Raw genomic sequence first — 15,224 nt, forward strand, 5'->3', positions numbered from 1 at the left:
CAGGGATCCCTAGAACACTATTTTTTAAAAAAGATTTTATTTATTTATTCATGAGAGACACAGAGAGAGAGAGAGAGAGAGGCAGAGCCACAGGCAGAGGGAGAAGCAGGCTCCATGCAGGGAGCCTGACATGGGACTCGATCCCGGGACCCCGGGATCACGCCCTGGGCCAAAGGCAGCGCTAAACCACTGAGCCACCCGGGCTGCCCAGAACACTATTTTTTTTAAAGAAGGCTCCATGCCCTGAGCTGAAATCAAGAGTTAGACACTAGGTGTCTGAGTGGCTCAGTTGGTTAAGCGTCTAATTCTTGATCTCAGCTGAGGTCTTGATCTCAGGGTTGTGAATTCAGGCCCTGTGTGGGGTGAGGAGCCTACTTAAATAAAAAGAAAAATGAGGTGGACACTTAACCGACTAAGCCACCCAGGTACCCTGTGGTTAGAACACTATTAAAGGAAATGTAAAAAGTGTCATTTAAACTTCGTTAGTGAGAACACTTGAGTGTCTTGGTAAATACAGGATCTTTTTTTTTTAAGATTTTATTATTCATGAGAGACAGAGACACAGGCAGAGGGAGAAACAAGGCTCCATGCAGGAAGCCCGATGCAGGACCCGATCCCGGAACCCTGGGATCATGACCTGAGCCAAAGGCAGACGCTCAACCGCTGAGCCACCCAGGTGCCCCCAGGATCTTCTTTTAATTTTTTTTTGATACTTTTACAGTTTAATTTGCAAACAGAATTTTTGTAACAAATTATTTTTAACCAAATCATATCTTGAAAACTGTTTATATAGAAAACCCAGGGGGGATCCCTGGGTGGCGCAGCGGTTTGGTGCCTGCCTTTGGCCCAGGGCGCGATCCTGGAGACCCGGGATCGAATCCCACATCGGGCTCCCGGTGCATGGAGCCTGCTTCTCCCTCTGCCTGTGTCTCTGCCTCTCTCTCTCTCTCTCTCTCTGTGACTATCATAAATAAATAAAAATTTAAAAAAAAATTACAAAAAAAAAAAAAAAAAAAAAAGAAAACCCAGGGAATAAAGTGAACTGTTCATTGTGGAAGGCCTTAAATTACATTATTACAGTAGAAAATATAGGAGGTAGAAGATAACTGAAAAGACTAATGCAACATTAGATTCAAATCTATAGCTCCTGTAGCTACTTAAAACATGGTTTTAGAAACTAAACCCAACATTTCCAGAAACCATAGAAACAGTTAAAATAAAATTTGCCATGAAAGCCCTTATATCATGCTTGATATAGGGAGGTAGGAAGATGTAAGAACCAGGACACATGAGACATGACATTTTATCTACAACTCCTGTTTGCTTTACTGAGGGTGTAGTTTCAAAATTCAGTCACCTTCTTCAGCTTCAGACTCAGATTCTTCTTCAGCATTTTTGAGCCACTCTACAAACTTTTTCATTTGCTCAAGGAAGACGCTTTTCCCCTTGGCAACATGTGCATCTTTATACCACTTCAGAATGGGCTCTTCACTCAGGACTTCAGCTTTATAAAAAAGCATCACTATTTTCTGGAAGGCTTTCATGAAATGAATGTTGTCATAGCAATTCTCCTGAATCTTCAATAACAGAGTCAGCTCAGACTGACCTTGAGTAGTAAAGGCAGCAAGTAGAGGGCTGTATTGCTTCAAGTGCTTGATGGCTTGCTCTGCTACAAGCTCCTCCTTTTTGTTCCATTCCACGGTGCTCATTACGCTGGACCAGACTATTCCAATGACAACGGTTTCTGGGATGTTGTTTTTTTTCATCTCCTCCTTGACATACAAAATTATATCCTTAAATGGATCACCACAGGACATCTGTTCTTGAAGTTCTTTCTGGAGTTCTTTCGAGCTCCTATGGTTTGTTGATTCCGAACATATTCTGAAAGTTCTTTCAAGCCTGCCTCAGTAAAATACTTTGTGAAGTGTTCAACGCTTTGTTTATTGGCAGGAAAAAGTTCCATCAGTCTGTTATCCATGCTGACTTTCCGAAGACTTGCAGCTACTGCATTGATATCTTTTTCATTTATCCATGATTTAAAGAGCTTTACAGCAAAAGCTGCTGAAACCCCTTCTTTAACCAAATTCTCATTATAAAGGCTATTAAGAATGGATGCATTAAGTGTTCCATTAGCCAGAAGAACACCAGTCAACATAGCCAGCTTGTTCCTCTCCGACTCTGAAAAACCCTTTAAGAACAGCAGCAGCTTTTTTACTTCATCTTCAAAACCTTTCTCCAGGTATTTGTAGCGCCTGATTAACTTGTTAAAAACCTGAGCAAATGCTTGCATGGTCTCTAGGTCTTCTTGTGCTGCGAACACACAGACATCTGTACGCATCATGTCATCTGCCAGTGTACCCCCTGGGGCCAGCATTCCGCCGGCCACCAGAATGTCAGAGTGTTTCTGCATATCGGCGGTAATCAAGTTTTGCTCCAGAAGCATCAAGAAACTTTGCTACTGCTTCCAAATCAGTACCAGTTTCAGTTAAGCCTTGAATAATACAGTCTTGAAACTGAGTAGGGTCAAACCTCTCTTTTTCATCTCTTTTTCTGGTTTTAAAACGCTGGCCTGATAGCGTTGGCTTTTGCTGCTTTTGATTATTCATAAAAGACACCCGAATTTAAGGCGAAGAGAAAAGAGCCAGAAATCCCCCATGTGGTGGCAACTGCGGCGGTGTCTCCTCTGCTCTTCTTCTAATTTTGTTTTGATCTTGTTCACTTCTGGATTATAAAAAATCGCTACATCTTCAATGTTGTCCGCTTAGATGGAGCTGATTTTGGTTTTATTTAATCTGTATGCTGTTGTTGGTTTTTCCTCCCATTCTTAGAGAGCACAGTGTTAAACTTTCTCAACTCTTGCATATCTGAAAGCCACCTTCCTTTTCCCACCTACTCAGCTGGGGTGCAGAATTCTAGGCTCAGACTTTTTCTTTTCATCCTAGAACTCTGACAATGCTAGATGGTATTCTAACATCCAGTTTTGCTAATGCCACATCTGATTCTTTCTCTTTAAAGGCTGCCAGTTTTTCTCTTTGGAAGCCTTGAAGAGTCCTGCTTTTCCTTCTTAGTTATGGAATGCTCCAATGTGTCTATTCATGCTACTCATACCAGGGGCCCTTGCACTCTGGAGACTGGAACCTTTCCTCTACCAAGGGATTGTTTTTCTTCCACTACTTTTTTGGTTCTTCTTTTCCTCCGCAGTCTCTATCTTTTCCTTTTAGGTTCTGTTAAAGGACTCTGGGCCATCTGGCTCTGACCTCTACATCTCAAAACTCTTCTCTCGCACATCTCTAACTCTGCTCCAATTCTTACAGATTCTTTTATTCTCAACTTCATCTTCCAGATCAACAGTTTGGTCTCTACCACATAATTAAACTATCCATTACATTTTGGGATTCATTTTAGAAACTTTATTTTTAATTTCCAAGACTTTCTTCTTGTTTGGTTGCTCATTTTTCTAATGACCTGTTCTTATATCATGACTGAAAAAGCCTTTCAACTCTAGGGCTTTTATTAGAAAAATTAAAAAATAACTATTTAGTGGGGCACCAGGCTGGCTCAGTTGGTAGAGCATACAACTCTTGATCTCAGGGTCATGAGTTAGAGCCCTGTGTTGGGCATAGAATTTACTTTAAAAATATATGTACATATATAGGAATTAATTACTTTGGCATGCCCTCCTAGGTCTTTATTCAGTTCATCAAGCAGGTGGGGAATCTGACCATGCTGAAGTTGAGTTGGGGGGTATTACTCTAGGGAGAAAAATCTTTGGTGGCCTCAAGATCTGTTTTTCTATCAAGCTCTCCCCAGATATTATCTCCACTTTCTTTAGAGAGCTATGGCCTGAAGAGAAAATTAACAGCTACCAGTTGATCAGTTGACACAGGAAGTGCTTGTTGCAGCTGTTACTAACAACATTCTTTAATAAATGACTAGACAAACTGGCTCAAGTCTCACTTTGGTCTTGGGCTATAGTTGTCTCTCCTACAATTCCCTCTATGTTTGGTCTTGCAAGTAGTCCAAAATATCTCTCCTGTGATTTCAATGAGCCCTGGGAATACAAGGGAGCTATATGTGTGAGCTGAGCCTCTCATCTTAAATTGGAAGTCCATCTATTCCATTTTCAGGCTTTTTCAGTGAAGGAGGTACCACACTTGCTCTTGCTGGCCTGTGGGGATCATTTCCATCCAGCTGAACCCTGGATGTAGTCAAAGCTCACATTTTCTTATTTGACCATCTATGGAGCTATAGAATGAATCATGGGCACCTTCCTCATCTAATTCTTCAGACACTTTGTGCCTGCTTCTGTTCTTAGTGCCTCTCCTCCAAACTGAACAAGCAGAAATCCTAGTGACTAAAATTTACACTCCATGACTTTAGAGATCACTCCTGTTGCTCTTCAAAGAGTCAATTTCTTCCCCACACAACTTCACTGAAGTATGACTAACAAACAACAACTGCGTGTATTAGAGGTATGAGATGTTCAGATATGTGTATACTGTGAAATAATTACCACAATCAAGCTGATTAACATATTCATCATTTCACAGTTACCATTTTCTTGTGTGCATGGTACAAACACTTAAGATCTACCCCCTTAGAGAATTTCTAGCATACACTACAGATTATTAACTATAGTCACAATATTGTACGTTAGGTTTCCAGAACTTAGGTTTTCAGAACTTATACATCTTATAACTGAAAGTTTCTACCCTCTGACCAGCATCTCTCCATTCCCTCCACTCCCCAGCCCCTGGCAACCACCATTCTACTCTCTGTTACTATGAGTTTGACTTTTATAGATTCCACCCGGAGGTAAGATCATGCAGTGTTTTTCTTTCTGTGCTTGGTTTATTTCATAGCATAATGTCCTCCAGTTTTAGCCATGTTGTCCCAAATAGCTGAATTTCCTTCATTTTTAAGGCTGAATAATATTCTACTATATACACATGCTCACACACATCTTTATTCATTCATGCACTGAGGGGATGCTTAGGTTGTTTCCATATCTTCATTACTGTGAATAATGCTGCTATGAACATGGGAGTGCAGATATCTCTTTGAGATGAGGATGAGGAACCTCCGTACTGTTTCTCACAGTGGCTGCACCATTTTACATACCACCAACAGTATATAAGGGTTTCCATTTCTCCACATCCTCCTAACACTTGTTATCTTTTGACATTTTGATAACAGCTAACCTCATAGATATGAGGTGAGATCTCATTATGGTTTTGATTTGTATTTCCCTGATGATGAATGATGTTGAGAATGTTCCATGGGTCAGTCAGCCAAGTATATGTCTTCTCTGGAAAAATGTTTATTCAGGTCCTTTGCCTATTTTTTAATTGGGGTATTTTTTAAAATCATGAAATGATGTTGGATTCTGTCAAATTGCGTTTTCTGGGGGCACCTGGGTGGCTCAGTCAGTTAAGCATCTGACTCTTGATTTTGGTTTAGGTCATGATCTCAGAGTCGTGAGATCAAGCCCTGCATCCCAGTGTGGAGCCTGCTTAAGAGTTTCTCTTTCCCTCTCCCTCTGCCCCTACTCCCTCTCTAAAAAATGCCTTTTCTGCACCTGCTGAGATAATCATATAATTTTTATTTTTTGTTTTGTTAATATGGTATATCACATTTATTGATTTACTCATGTTGGACCACACTTGCATTTCAGGGATAAATCCCATTTGTTCATGGTGTATGATCCTTTTAATATGCCATTGAATTCTTTTAGTATTTTGTTGAGGATTTTTTACATCTATGCTCATCAGGGACACTGGCCTGTAAATTTCTTTTCTTGTAGTGTCCTTGGACTTTGATATCAGGGCAAAGTAGGCCTCATAAAATGAGTCTGGGAATGTTCCTGCCTCTTCAGTTCTTTGGAAGAGTTTGAGAAGGTGTTAATTCCTTAAATGTTTGGTGGAATTCACCAGTGAAGCCATTTGATTCTGGGCTTTTCTCTGTTGGGATTTTTTTTTTTAATTTGAAAGGGAGAGAGCACAAGCAGGGAGAGGAGAGGAGAGGAGAGGGGCCGAGGGAGAGGGATAAGAAGACTCCTTGCTGAGCAGGGAGCCCAATGTGGGGCTTGATCCTAGGACCCCGAGATCATGACCTGAGCCAAAGGTAGATGTTTAACGAACTGAGCCACCCAGGCACCCTTGTTAGGAGTTTTTTGATTACTGATTCAATCTCTTGCTTGTTACTGATCTATTCAGATTTTCTATTTCTTCTTCATTCAGTCTTGGTAAGTTGCATGTTTCTAGAAATTTATCCATTTTTTCAAAGTTATCCAATTTTTAGTGTAGAATTGTTCCTAGAAGTCTCTTATGACCCCTTGTATTTATTTGGTATCATTTGTAATGTCTCCTCTTCCATTTTTTATTTTATTTACTTGAGTCCTCTTTTTTTCTTAGTCTAACTAAAAGTTTGTCAATTCTGTTTATCTTTTCAATAAAACAACTCTGTTTCGTTTATCTTTTCTATTGTTTTTCCAGTCTCTTTTCTTTATTTCTGCTCTGACCTTTGTTATTTCCTTCCTTCTGCTAACTTCTGGCTTAGTTTGTTCTTCTTTTTCTAGTTCCTTGAGGTATAAAGTTAGGTTGTTTATTTGAGATCTTCCTTTCTTCTGAACATAGGCACTTATCACTATAAGCTTCCCTTTTAGAACTGTTTCACTGCATCTCATAAGTTTTGGTATGCTGTTTTACTATTTTTATTTGTCTCAAGATATTTTCTGATTCCCCTTCTGATTTCTTCATTGATCCACTGGTTGTTCGGGAGCGTGCGGTTGAATGTCCACACATTTGTGAACTTTCCAGTTTTCTTAGCTTCATACCATTGTGGTTGGGAAAGATCTTTGATATAATTTCAATCTTCTTAAATTTGCTAAGACTGGTTTTATGATCTTTCCTGGAGAATGTTCCATGTGTACTTGAGAAGAATGTGTATTCTGCTGCAGTTGGATGCAAAGTTCTGTATATCTTTTAGATCCACTTGGTCTAAAATGTAGTTCAAATCCAATGTTTCCTTATTTCCTTTTGTGTCTGAACAATCTATCCATTATTGAAACTGGAGTACTGAATGCCCATAAGAATAAATTTCTTATCACTTTAGCATTTTGTCAGTCTTCTGTGAACTCTCTCCAATTTTCTCTACATCATTTCCAAGCCCAGGGAGTAACATGCAATCTGAATTACAATGTAGACAAAGTACATATGGCTTTTAAAAGTCTCTGGGGGTTCTATTTCAGTTAATAGCAAACAAGGTAATTTGAGTCATCATTTCCACTGAAAACAACTAGAAAATCTGGGCAAAATAAAACACCACAAAATCGTCTGCTTAATGGCATCAGAATGCTGCCATGGCAGCAAAGAGGGCCAGAATCTGGAGGAAGAAGCCCAAGAGGTGAGCCTGGCATTTGGTGAGCCACATTTCCCCAAAAGGCACCTGAGAAGTTGGGCAGAGGATCTGTCAGACTCACAAAGATAGAGTGAATCTTTTTTTAAAAAAATATCTTATATTTATTCATAAGAGACACAGAGAGAGGCAGAGACATAGGTTGAAGGAGAAGCAGGCTCCCTATGGGGAGCCTGATGTGGGACTTGATCCCAGGACCCTGGGCCACGACCTGAGCCAAAGGCAGATGCTCAACCACTGAGCTACCCAGGCACCCCTTGAGGATTTTTTTTTCAGTCTAATGCATGACAAAATTAGCTTCTTCTATTAGCTTTCTTGATTACTATGTATTTTTTAGTAATTTGTTTTTTCTCTTTCTGTTAATTGCCTATTAATTTTAAAATATTTTGTGAACCTTTTTATTATAGAATTTTAAAAGTTCTCTGTACATGATAGATATTAGTCTCATATGAACATAGAAAATGTTTTATCTGGTCTTCAGGCTTCGTTAATGTTGCCTTCTGTCATCCCCAAACTATTATTTACATAGTAAAGTTTACCTCCCCCTCCAAGCCTTTGACTTTTTTTTTTAATTTTTATTTATTTATGATAGTCACAGAGAGAGAGAGAAGCAGAGACACAGGCAGAGGGAGAAGCAGGCTCCATGCACCGGGAGCCCAACGTGGGATTCGATCCCGGGTCTCCAGGATCGCGCCCTGGGCCAAAGGCAGGCGCCAAACCGCTGCGCCACCCAGGGATCCCGCCTTTGACTTTTGATTAAAAGGATGTTATTAATGAAGTTTTAAATTGTGGCCTGTATTTTCTTTGAAATTTTCTATAAGTTCATAATATCATCTGCTTTTCCCAGTAGAACAGGATTTCTCAACTTTGGGGATAACAGAAGAGAATATGAAATTTTCAGTTAACAGATACTTTCTCTTTACACGTATATGTTGCTGTAGAAGATAGAGTGAATCTGATGAAAACTGGAGTCCCATCCTTCTGAAGAAGATGGTACGTAAACACCTTAGGCTCTACTTTAGAATCCTAGAAAAAAAACCACAACAGAGAACAGACTAATCTTCACGGGAAATGACTCCCAGCTTCAAGTCACCCTCATTCCTGATTGGGTTATGGTGACCTGGAATTGCTAATGCCCCTAGCCTAGCCACTGACCAGAAACAAGTTAATTAGCTCTGAAGGACAATAGCCTCAGCCAGAGCATCTCAAATGATCTCTACACTTTTCCACTACCCATGTCCAGCACTCAGTAAAAAAAAAAATAGATGCACAGAAGATAAATAATAAAGTTTCTAGAAGATAAGAGGAAACTGGCTTCATGAGTTTGGGATAGACAAAGATTTTTATAAGAGGACACAAAACTACTATCCAGAAAAGATCAATAAATTGGATTAAGACCTTTTGTTTATCAAGAGATTCTATGTAAAAGTGAAAAGGCAAGTCACAAGGAGAGATGATATTTTTATCACAAATAATTAGCAAAATACTCATATAGCCAGAATACCTAATGAATGCTTACAAAATAGTAAAGGCAGACAACCCAATTGAAAAATGGGCAAGAGGGCAGCTCGGGTGGCTCAGTGGTTTAGCGCTGCCTTCGGCCCAGGGAGTGATCCTGGAGACCCAGGATTGAGTCCCGTGTCAGGCTCCCTGCATGGAGCCTGCTTCTCCCTCTGCCTGTGTCTCTGCCTCTTTCTCTGTGTCTCTCATGAATAAATAAATAAAATATTTAAAAAAAGAAAAGAAAAATGGGCAAGAGACTTGAACAGGTACTTCATAAAGAAACATACCAATGGCCAGTAAATATATGGAAAGATGCTCAGCCTTATCAGTCATCAGATAAGTGAAAATTAAAACCACAATAAAATACCACTATAAACCCAATAGAATGGCTACAATTCAGAAGACTGGCAACACCAATGGTCAGTGATGACGTAGAGCAACCAGAATTGTCATACACTAGAGGTGTGCATAAAGTGGTACCACCATTTTGTAAAACTGTTTTGCACTACCTTCTAAAGTTGAATCTATGCATGTTTCATTCCTGGGTATATTCCCAACAAAATGTATATACACATGCACCAAAAGACACGTACAAAAATGTCATACTAGCTCCAAATTAGAAACAATCTACATGTTCATCAACAATCAATGATAATTAAATTATGGTATATTCACATTTTTTTAAAGATTTATTTATTTATGATAGACATAGAGAGAGAAAGAGAGAGGCAGAGACACAGGAGGAGGGAGAAGCAGGCTCCATGCTGGGAGCCCGACGTGAGACTCGATCCTGGGACTCCAGGATTGTGCCCTGGACCAAAGGCAGGCGCTAAAGCACTGAGCCACCCAGGGATCCCTATGGTATATTCACATAATGAAATATTATACAGCAATGAAAATGGATGAACTAGAACTACACATGGCAACATGGATGTGTCACACAAATGATGTCAAGCCAAATAAACCAGACACTAAAAAATATATATTCTGTAGTCCCATTCACACAAAGTTCAAAAAACAGGTAAAATTACTAGGTGTTGCTAGAGGTCAGGAGTTTGGTTACATCTAGGGAGAAGGGGTAGTAACTGGGTTATGGCATGAGAATAACTGAATACTTTGGTTTTTTACCTTCTTGGTATTCAATGAGTATGTTTATTTTGTGATAATCCATTGAGCATCTAAGATTTGTGTACTTTTCTATATTTATCTTACACTTTAATAAAAAATTTTTTAACATTTTTAAAGTTTCCAAAGACTGTATATGAACTACCTACCCATTTGATCACTATATCAACTTAAATTATGGAAGTTTAACTTTTTGATTTTTAATTTTCACCTGAGAACAAGTGAATCTACTAGAACAGAGTCTGTTCTGCATGTGGCCCAGTTAAGGCATAGATCAGACTTGTCCAGACTTGGTTAGGCCAATAGGAATTATCTTAGTTAGGCCATATTGAATTACCAATATGAATTAACTGTTCAAGTTCTACTACCCTTCCTGACCACAGTATGGTTCATTGTGTAATTTTAACTAATTCACCTACATAGGCTTATTTCCCTTGGACATACAGTTCTGAAGAGCCACATTGAATCTAGCAAGCTGTGGGTTAGCTACCCTAATAATGTACAAACACTCTTGGCCAAAGAGATTCTTTCCAGGACTACCTGTGGTTGAATAATCTTGCATGTGGACCAAGAGAGGACTGACTATCCCTGTACCAAGCACACATCTTTACTTACTTATCAGAAGTTGTTCACTGACAACAAGAGAATTTCATCATCAATGTTTCACAAATATAAGGAAGCCACTAAAGGATACTTATGGTCAAAGCTGTACCACAGCCGGAAGAGCCACGCACTCTCCTGCTTTGTCCGGTTTCCTCTGGCAGAATCTGGTCCATCCTAGGAACAAACAAGAAGACAGATGCTTAGTTGCAGTAAAGGGATTGAAATGGGGTGTGCAGGGAGGGGAGGGAAGCTTCTTTTTTAACCATAACTTTTAGAGATTTAGAGCTCAGAGACATACATCCTGTATCACTAAAGTTGCAGATATGCTGAGAGGTAATATCTTGAGAGAAAGTGGATAAATCCAAAAGGCAGACAAATCAACCCCCAAGGTAAAAAGCCTGGGATACATCTGTGGGCAGCTCAACTCAGTGCAGTACAAAATTTCTTTTGGCGTTCTTATTGTAAGTTTCCTCAAAGTGCCTTTTAGTAGATTAATTACACTAACATAGTATAGATCCTAACAGGCCAAAACTAATCTATAGGGAATATTAAAGAGAGCTTCCATAAAACCAGTTTTCCAGGCCTCCGCAAAGCTGGCCTGGGGAAGTCATGCTCTTGGTCATTCCCTGACGATCCGCCTAGGATTCTTGATGGCCCTTACTAAGGCACCTACATTGCATTCCAGGTGGTACGGCAACTTGACACCCTGAGAGCTTTAGTAAGATGGGGGCAGTGAGCAGGGAAAATGGGGCCAGAACTAGCATTTCTGTTATTTTAAGGATTTAATTATTGAGAGAGAGACAGAGACAGAGGGCATGAGCACATATGAGCAGGAGGGGCAGAGGGAGTGGGAGGGGGGGTAGAATCTCAAGCAGACTCCACGCTGAGTGCAGAGCCCAATGTGGGGCTTGATCTCAAGACCCTGAGATTAGGACTTGAGCTGCCCAGCCCACTCTGCTACCCAGGTGCCCCGCATTTCTGGTATTTTAGCTGCCCTCAAGCGGTTACTCCTCTCATCCTTTTCCAACTCAAATGTCCCTGTCATTTAATTTGCAAAATGACTTTCAAAATCTAACATTCATTTGGAGGCTTGGGAAATAGGCTCTGTACAAATATTGTAAGCAGCACAGTTAATATTAAAGAGTGGACTGGCTGTGGTGATTGAAGGGCACTGTTGGAATTCTGAGTTGTCAGGTGACCAGCTCCGAAAGTACAGACTGCTTGGGAAGCACAAGCAGTTGCCTCTCCCTTGAATGCTCCAGGGAGAGGCAGCTCTGCAAGTGAGGTGCCACTGACAAGAGCCAAATGCAAAATGAGCCACTATTACAAGGAGTTCTACATTGCAGTGGGCGTTCGCTCCATCTGTAACTGAGATAGCATGGATCCATCAGAGATCTCTGAAAGGCTTGAGTGTAGGAACAAGTAATGGGAGGGAAATTAGCAAGCACTGTTTCAATTTCTCATGTTTCCAATAACAAAGGTTATTTTTAAAAACAGAGTCCCTATGGTATCTGAAGAATGTTTAGTGACAGATGCGGACATGGCTTGTTTAAATGGGCCCTTCTATGGATGAGGAAATTTAAAAAAAAAAGAGAAGAGAGAGAGAGAAAGAGTTCCCAGGGACCAACTGTATTTCGCATTTTTAGAAATCGTGTGGAAGAAAGAAGGCACAGAAATGTCTCTATTTGCAGGTCATGATCACTCCTTCAGGTAATCAATTGCTGGCCTAATGACAATGCGAGGGGGGGTTCCGAATGCCCCACGACTGAGTGTTAAAGTCACAGGTGAGCATTCTGAGGGGCAGATACCTTCATGGAAAAATTAAATGGTTCATTACAAAGGGATAGGCTCTAAGCTCGTGGTTCTAAGTGCCCATAGAAGCTTATTAAAGAAAAAACTACCCTGGTGACATACATCGTCAAGAAGGATACTATAAACCACCAGGCACAAGACAGGTACCCCCCATGTCAGTTGCATCTGCTCCTCCCCTAAAACAAGAAAAATGACCAACCCCAACCCTGTCATCCTAACCTCTGCCAAACCACAATGCGCTATCATCACCTGGGACAGTTTAGGCCCTGCCACCTCACCTCTATAGGAGACTTAGATAAGCCCCAAGAAGGACCATTACAATGCATAAAGCAAAGGAAAGGTTTCTTTTCTTTTTTTCAAAAAAAGATTTTATTTATTTATTCGTGAGAGACACAGAGAGAGAGGCAGAGACACAGGCAGAGAGAGAAGCAGGCTCCCCATGGGGAGCCCGATGTGGGACTCCATCCCAGGACCCTGGGATCATGACCTGAGCCGAAGGCAGAGGCTCAACCGCTGAGCCACCCAGGTGCCCCAAAAGGCTTCTTTTCAAAGGCAAACAAAAGGTCTTCACAGGCGACCAAGGGCCATGCCTGCAGGCCATAAATAAGATAAAGGGAAATATAAGAGGCTGCAAGATGATGTCAATGCTGAAAGGTGACCAGGGATAAATTTGGAGCAAATAAAAAGTGCAGCTTCACAACGGGGATGTTAAGCAACTTCTTATTTTATGAGATGGTGCCAGAAGTATGACTAGGTATAAGAAAAACAGAGATAAATCCACATACGGGGACTCTGGAGAAATCAGGAAGGGGCTGTGGAATGGGACTCATTGGGTTTCATTTGTTAAGCTGACCCAGAAGAGGAAGATAACCAACAGCTGCTTCCCAAAGGGATTTGGGCCCCTTTCCTGCTCCGAGCAGTATAGGGCTGAGCAGGGGTCAGTGTGGGGGCAGGCTGATCCTACAAGACGCAGCCCCCTTCCCAGGCTTACGTGCAGACCCTTGGATTTCCATTCAGGTGCTGCCCACAGAAAAAGCTGGGACCTGTTCTCTCACCACACTCCTCCCCGAAACCTGCATTCCCACAGGAGGGCTTACACCCCATGTCTTCAGCTCAGGGCTTTTAGAACTTGGAACAGCCTTTCCAACGGTAGCTTTCTCCCACCTACAACACCTACCTGGCTGATCCGTATTCATTTTTTGAGGCTGGATACAAGAGAAGGTTGGCTTCTCTTAGAAATGTTTCAAAGGCAACAGAGCATGCCAAGAGGTACAGGTATGACTATCACAGGCTTTGTCAACAAACTGTGGGTCTCGATCCTTACTCTACTCCTAGCTGTGCCATTGTCTCGCTGTATGACCCTGGGCAGGTTTAAATTGAGATCTAACTGACATATAACATTGTGTCAGTTTAAAGTGTACAGTGTGTTGGTTTGATACATTTATTGACTACAGTATGATTACCAAGGTAGCATGAGCTACTATCTATATCCTATCACATGGTTATCATTTCTTTTTTTGGTGAGAACAATTAAGACCTACTATAGTAGCAACTTTGTAGTTTATAATAAGAGTATTGTTGACTATATTCACTTTGGTGTGCACTAGCTCTCCAGAACTTATTTATCTATTAGCTGCTTAAACATCTCCCGAATTCTCCTACCCCTTAGCTCCTATCCTCATTTTTCGAGGATATCACAATGAGTGTATTTATTTTTTGTATTCACTAGACATCTACTGTGTGCCAGGCACCACGCTGGGTGCTGGAAACACAAAGGGGCATGAGACTAGCACTTGCTCCCCCAAGGAGCATGTTTCCAGAGGGGAGGACACACGGACAGACGTATATGGTGACAAATGTGATGAAGTAAAAGAAAGCAAATTTAAGAACTGAGGAGTGACAAAAGGTCCTATTTTTGAAATCTTTTTGCTAGAACTAATAAATAATGATTTATGGGCAGAGTTATTATTTCATTCCATTCTTATTGTTAATTTTTTTTTCAATTTTTATTTATTTATGATAGAGAGAGAGAGAGAGAGAGAGAGAGAGAGAGAGAGAGAGAGAGGCAGAGACATAGGCAGAGGGATAAGCAGGCTCCATGCACCGGGAGCCCGATGTGGGATTCGATCCCGGGTCTCCAGGATCGCGCCCTGGGCCAAAGGCAGGCGCCAAACCACTGCGCCACCCAGGGATCCCCATTCTTATTGTTAAAAGAAATTTTCAAAGCTAAAATTTCATTACAGTAATGACAACAGCTTATGTTTTTTTTTTTTTTCCAGAGATGGAGCAAAACACTTCCCTTCCCCACACCACAAAGATTTCTCTGACCTAATCCCAGGAGCCTGATGTTACATGACATGGCAAAAGGCGTTTTGTAGATGGACTTAAGGTTTTCCAGGAGGGCTGCTGCAATTGCACAGGCCCTTAAAAGTAGATGAAGAGGGTAAAAGAGAGAGTTGCAGTGGAAGAAGAGGCAGGAAAGATTCAACATGTTACAGGGACTTGCCCCACTGTTGCTCACTTTGAAGATAGAGGGAGTCCACAAACCAAGAAATAGCAGGTGCTTCTAGGAGGGGAGCTTGACCCTGGGCCAAGGGTCAGCAAGGAAACAGGACTTCAGTCCTACAGCTATATAACTGAATGCTAGCAACAATCTGAATGAGCCTGGCAGTGGGTTGGTTCTCCCCCAGAGCCCAACCCCACCAACACCTTGATTTTGGCCTTAAAACAAAGAAACCAGCGGAGCCCACCAAACTTTTAACCTA

General features: G+C 41.1%; 2 protein-coding genes across 4 annotated transcripts in view; both read right to left on the bottom strand.

Moving 5' to 3' along the window:
• Window positions 1-15,224, bottom strand: part of SLC9A7 (solute carrier family 9 member A7) — a 148,879-nt gene that overhangs the window by 12,859 nt on the left and 120,796 nt on the right. For all 3 annotated transcript variants that reach the window (XM_025468894.3, XM_025468893.3, XM_049107720.1), the window contains one exon: window positions 10,739-10,821. In XM_025468894.3, the coding sequence (XP_025324679.1) occupies window positions 10,739-10,821 (83 nt within the window). The remainder of the gene's footprint in view (window positions 1-10,738; window positions 10,822-15,224) is intronic.
• LOC112673251 (eIF5-mimic protein 2-like) lies at window positions 1,302-2,707 on the bottom strand. Its single transcript, XM_035711604.2, is given in 3 exon segments — window positions 1,302-1,849; window positions 1,852-2,396; window positions 2,398-2,707. Coding segments are annotated over 3 exon segments (1,254 nt in total). The 5' UTR covers window positions 2,607-2,707; the 3' UTR covers window positions 1,302-1,349.

Source organism: Canis lupus, chromosome X, assembly GCF_003254725.2.
Source record: "Canis lupus dingo isolate Sandy chromosome X, ASM325472v2, whole genome shotgun sequence".
NCBI lineage: Eukaryota > Metazoa > Chordata > Mammalia > Carnivora > Canidae > Canis > Canis lupus.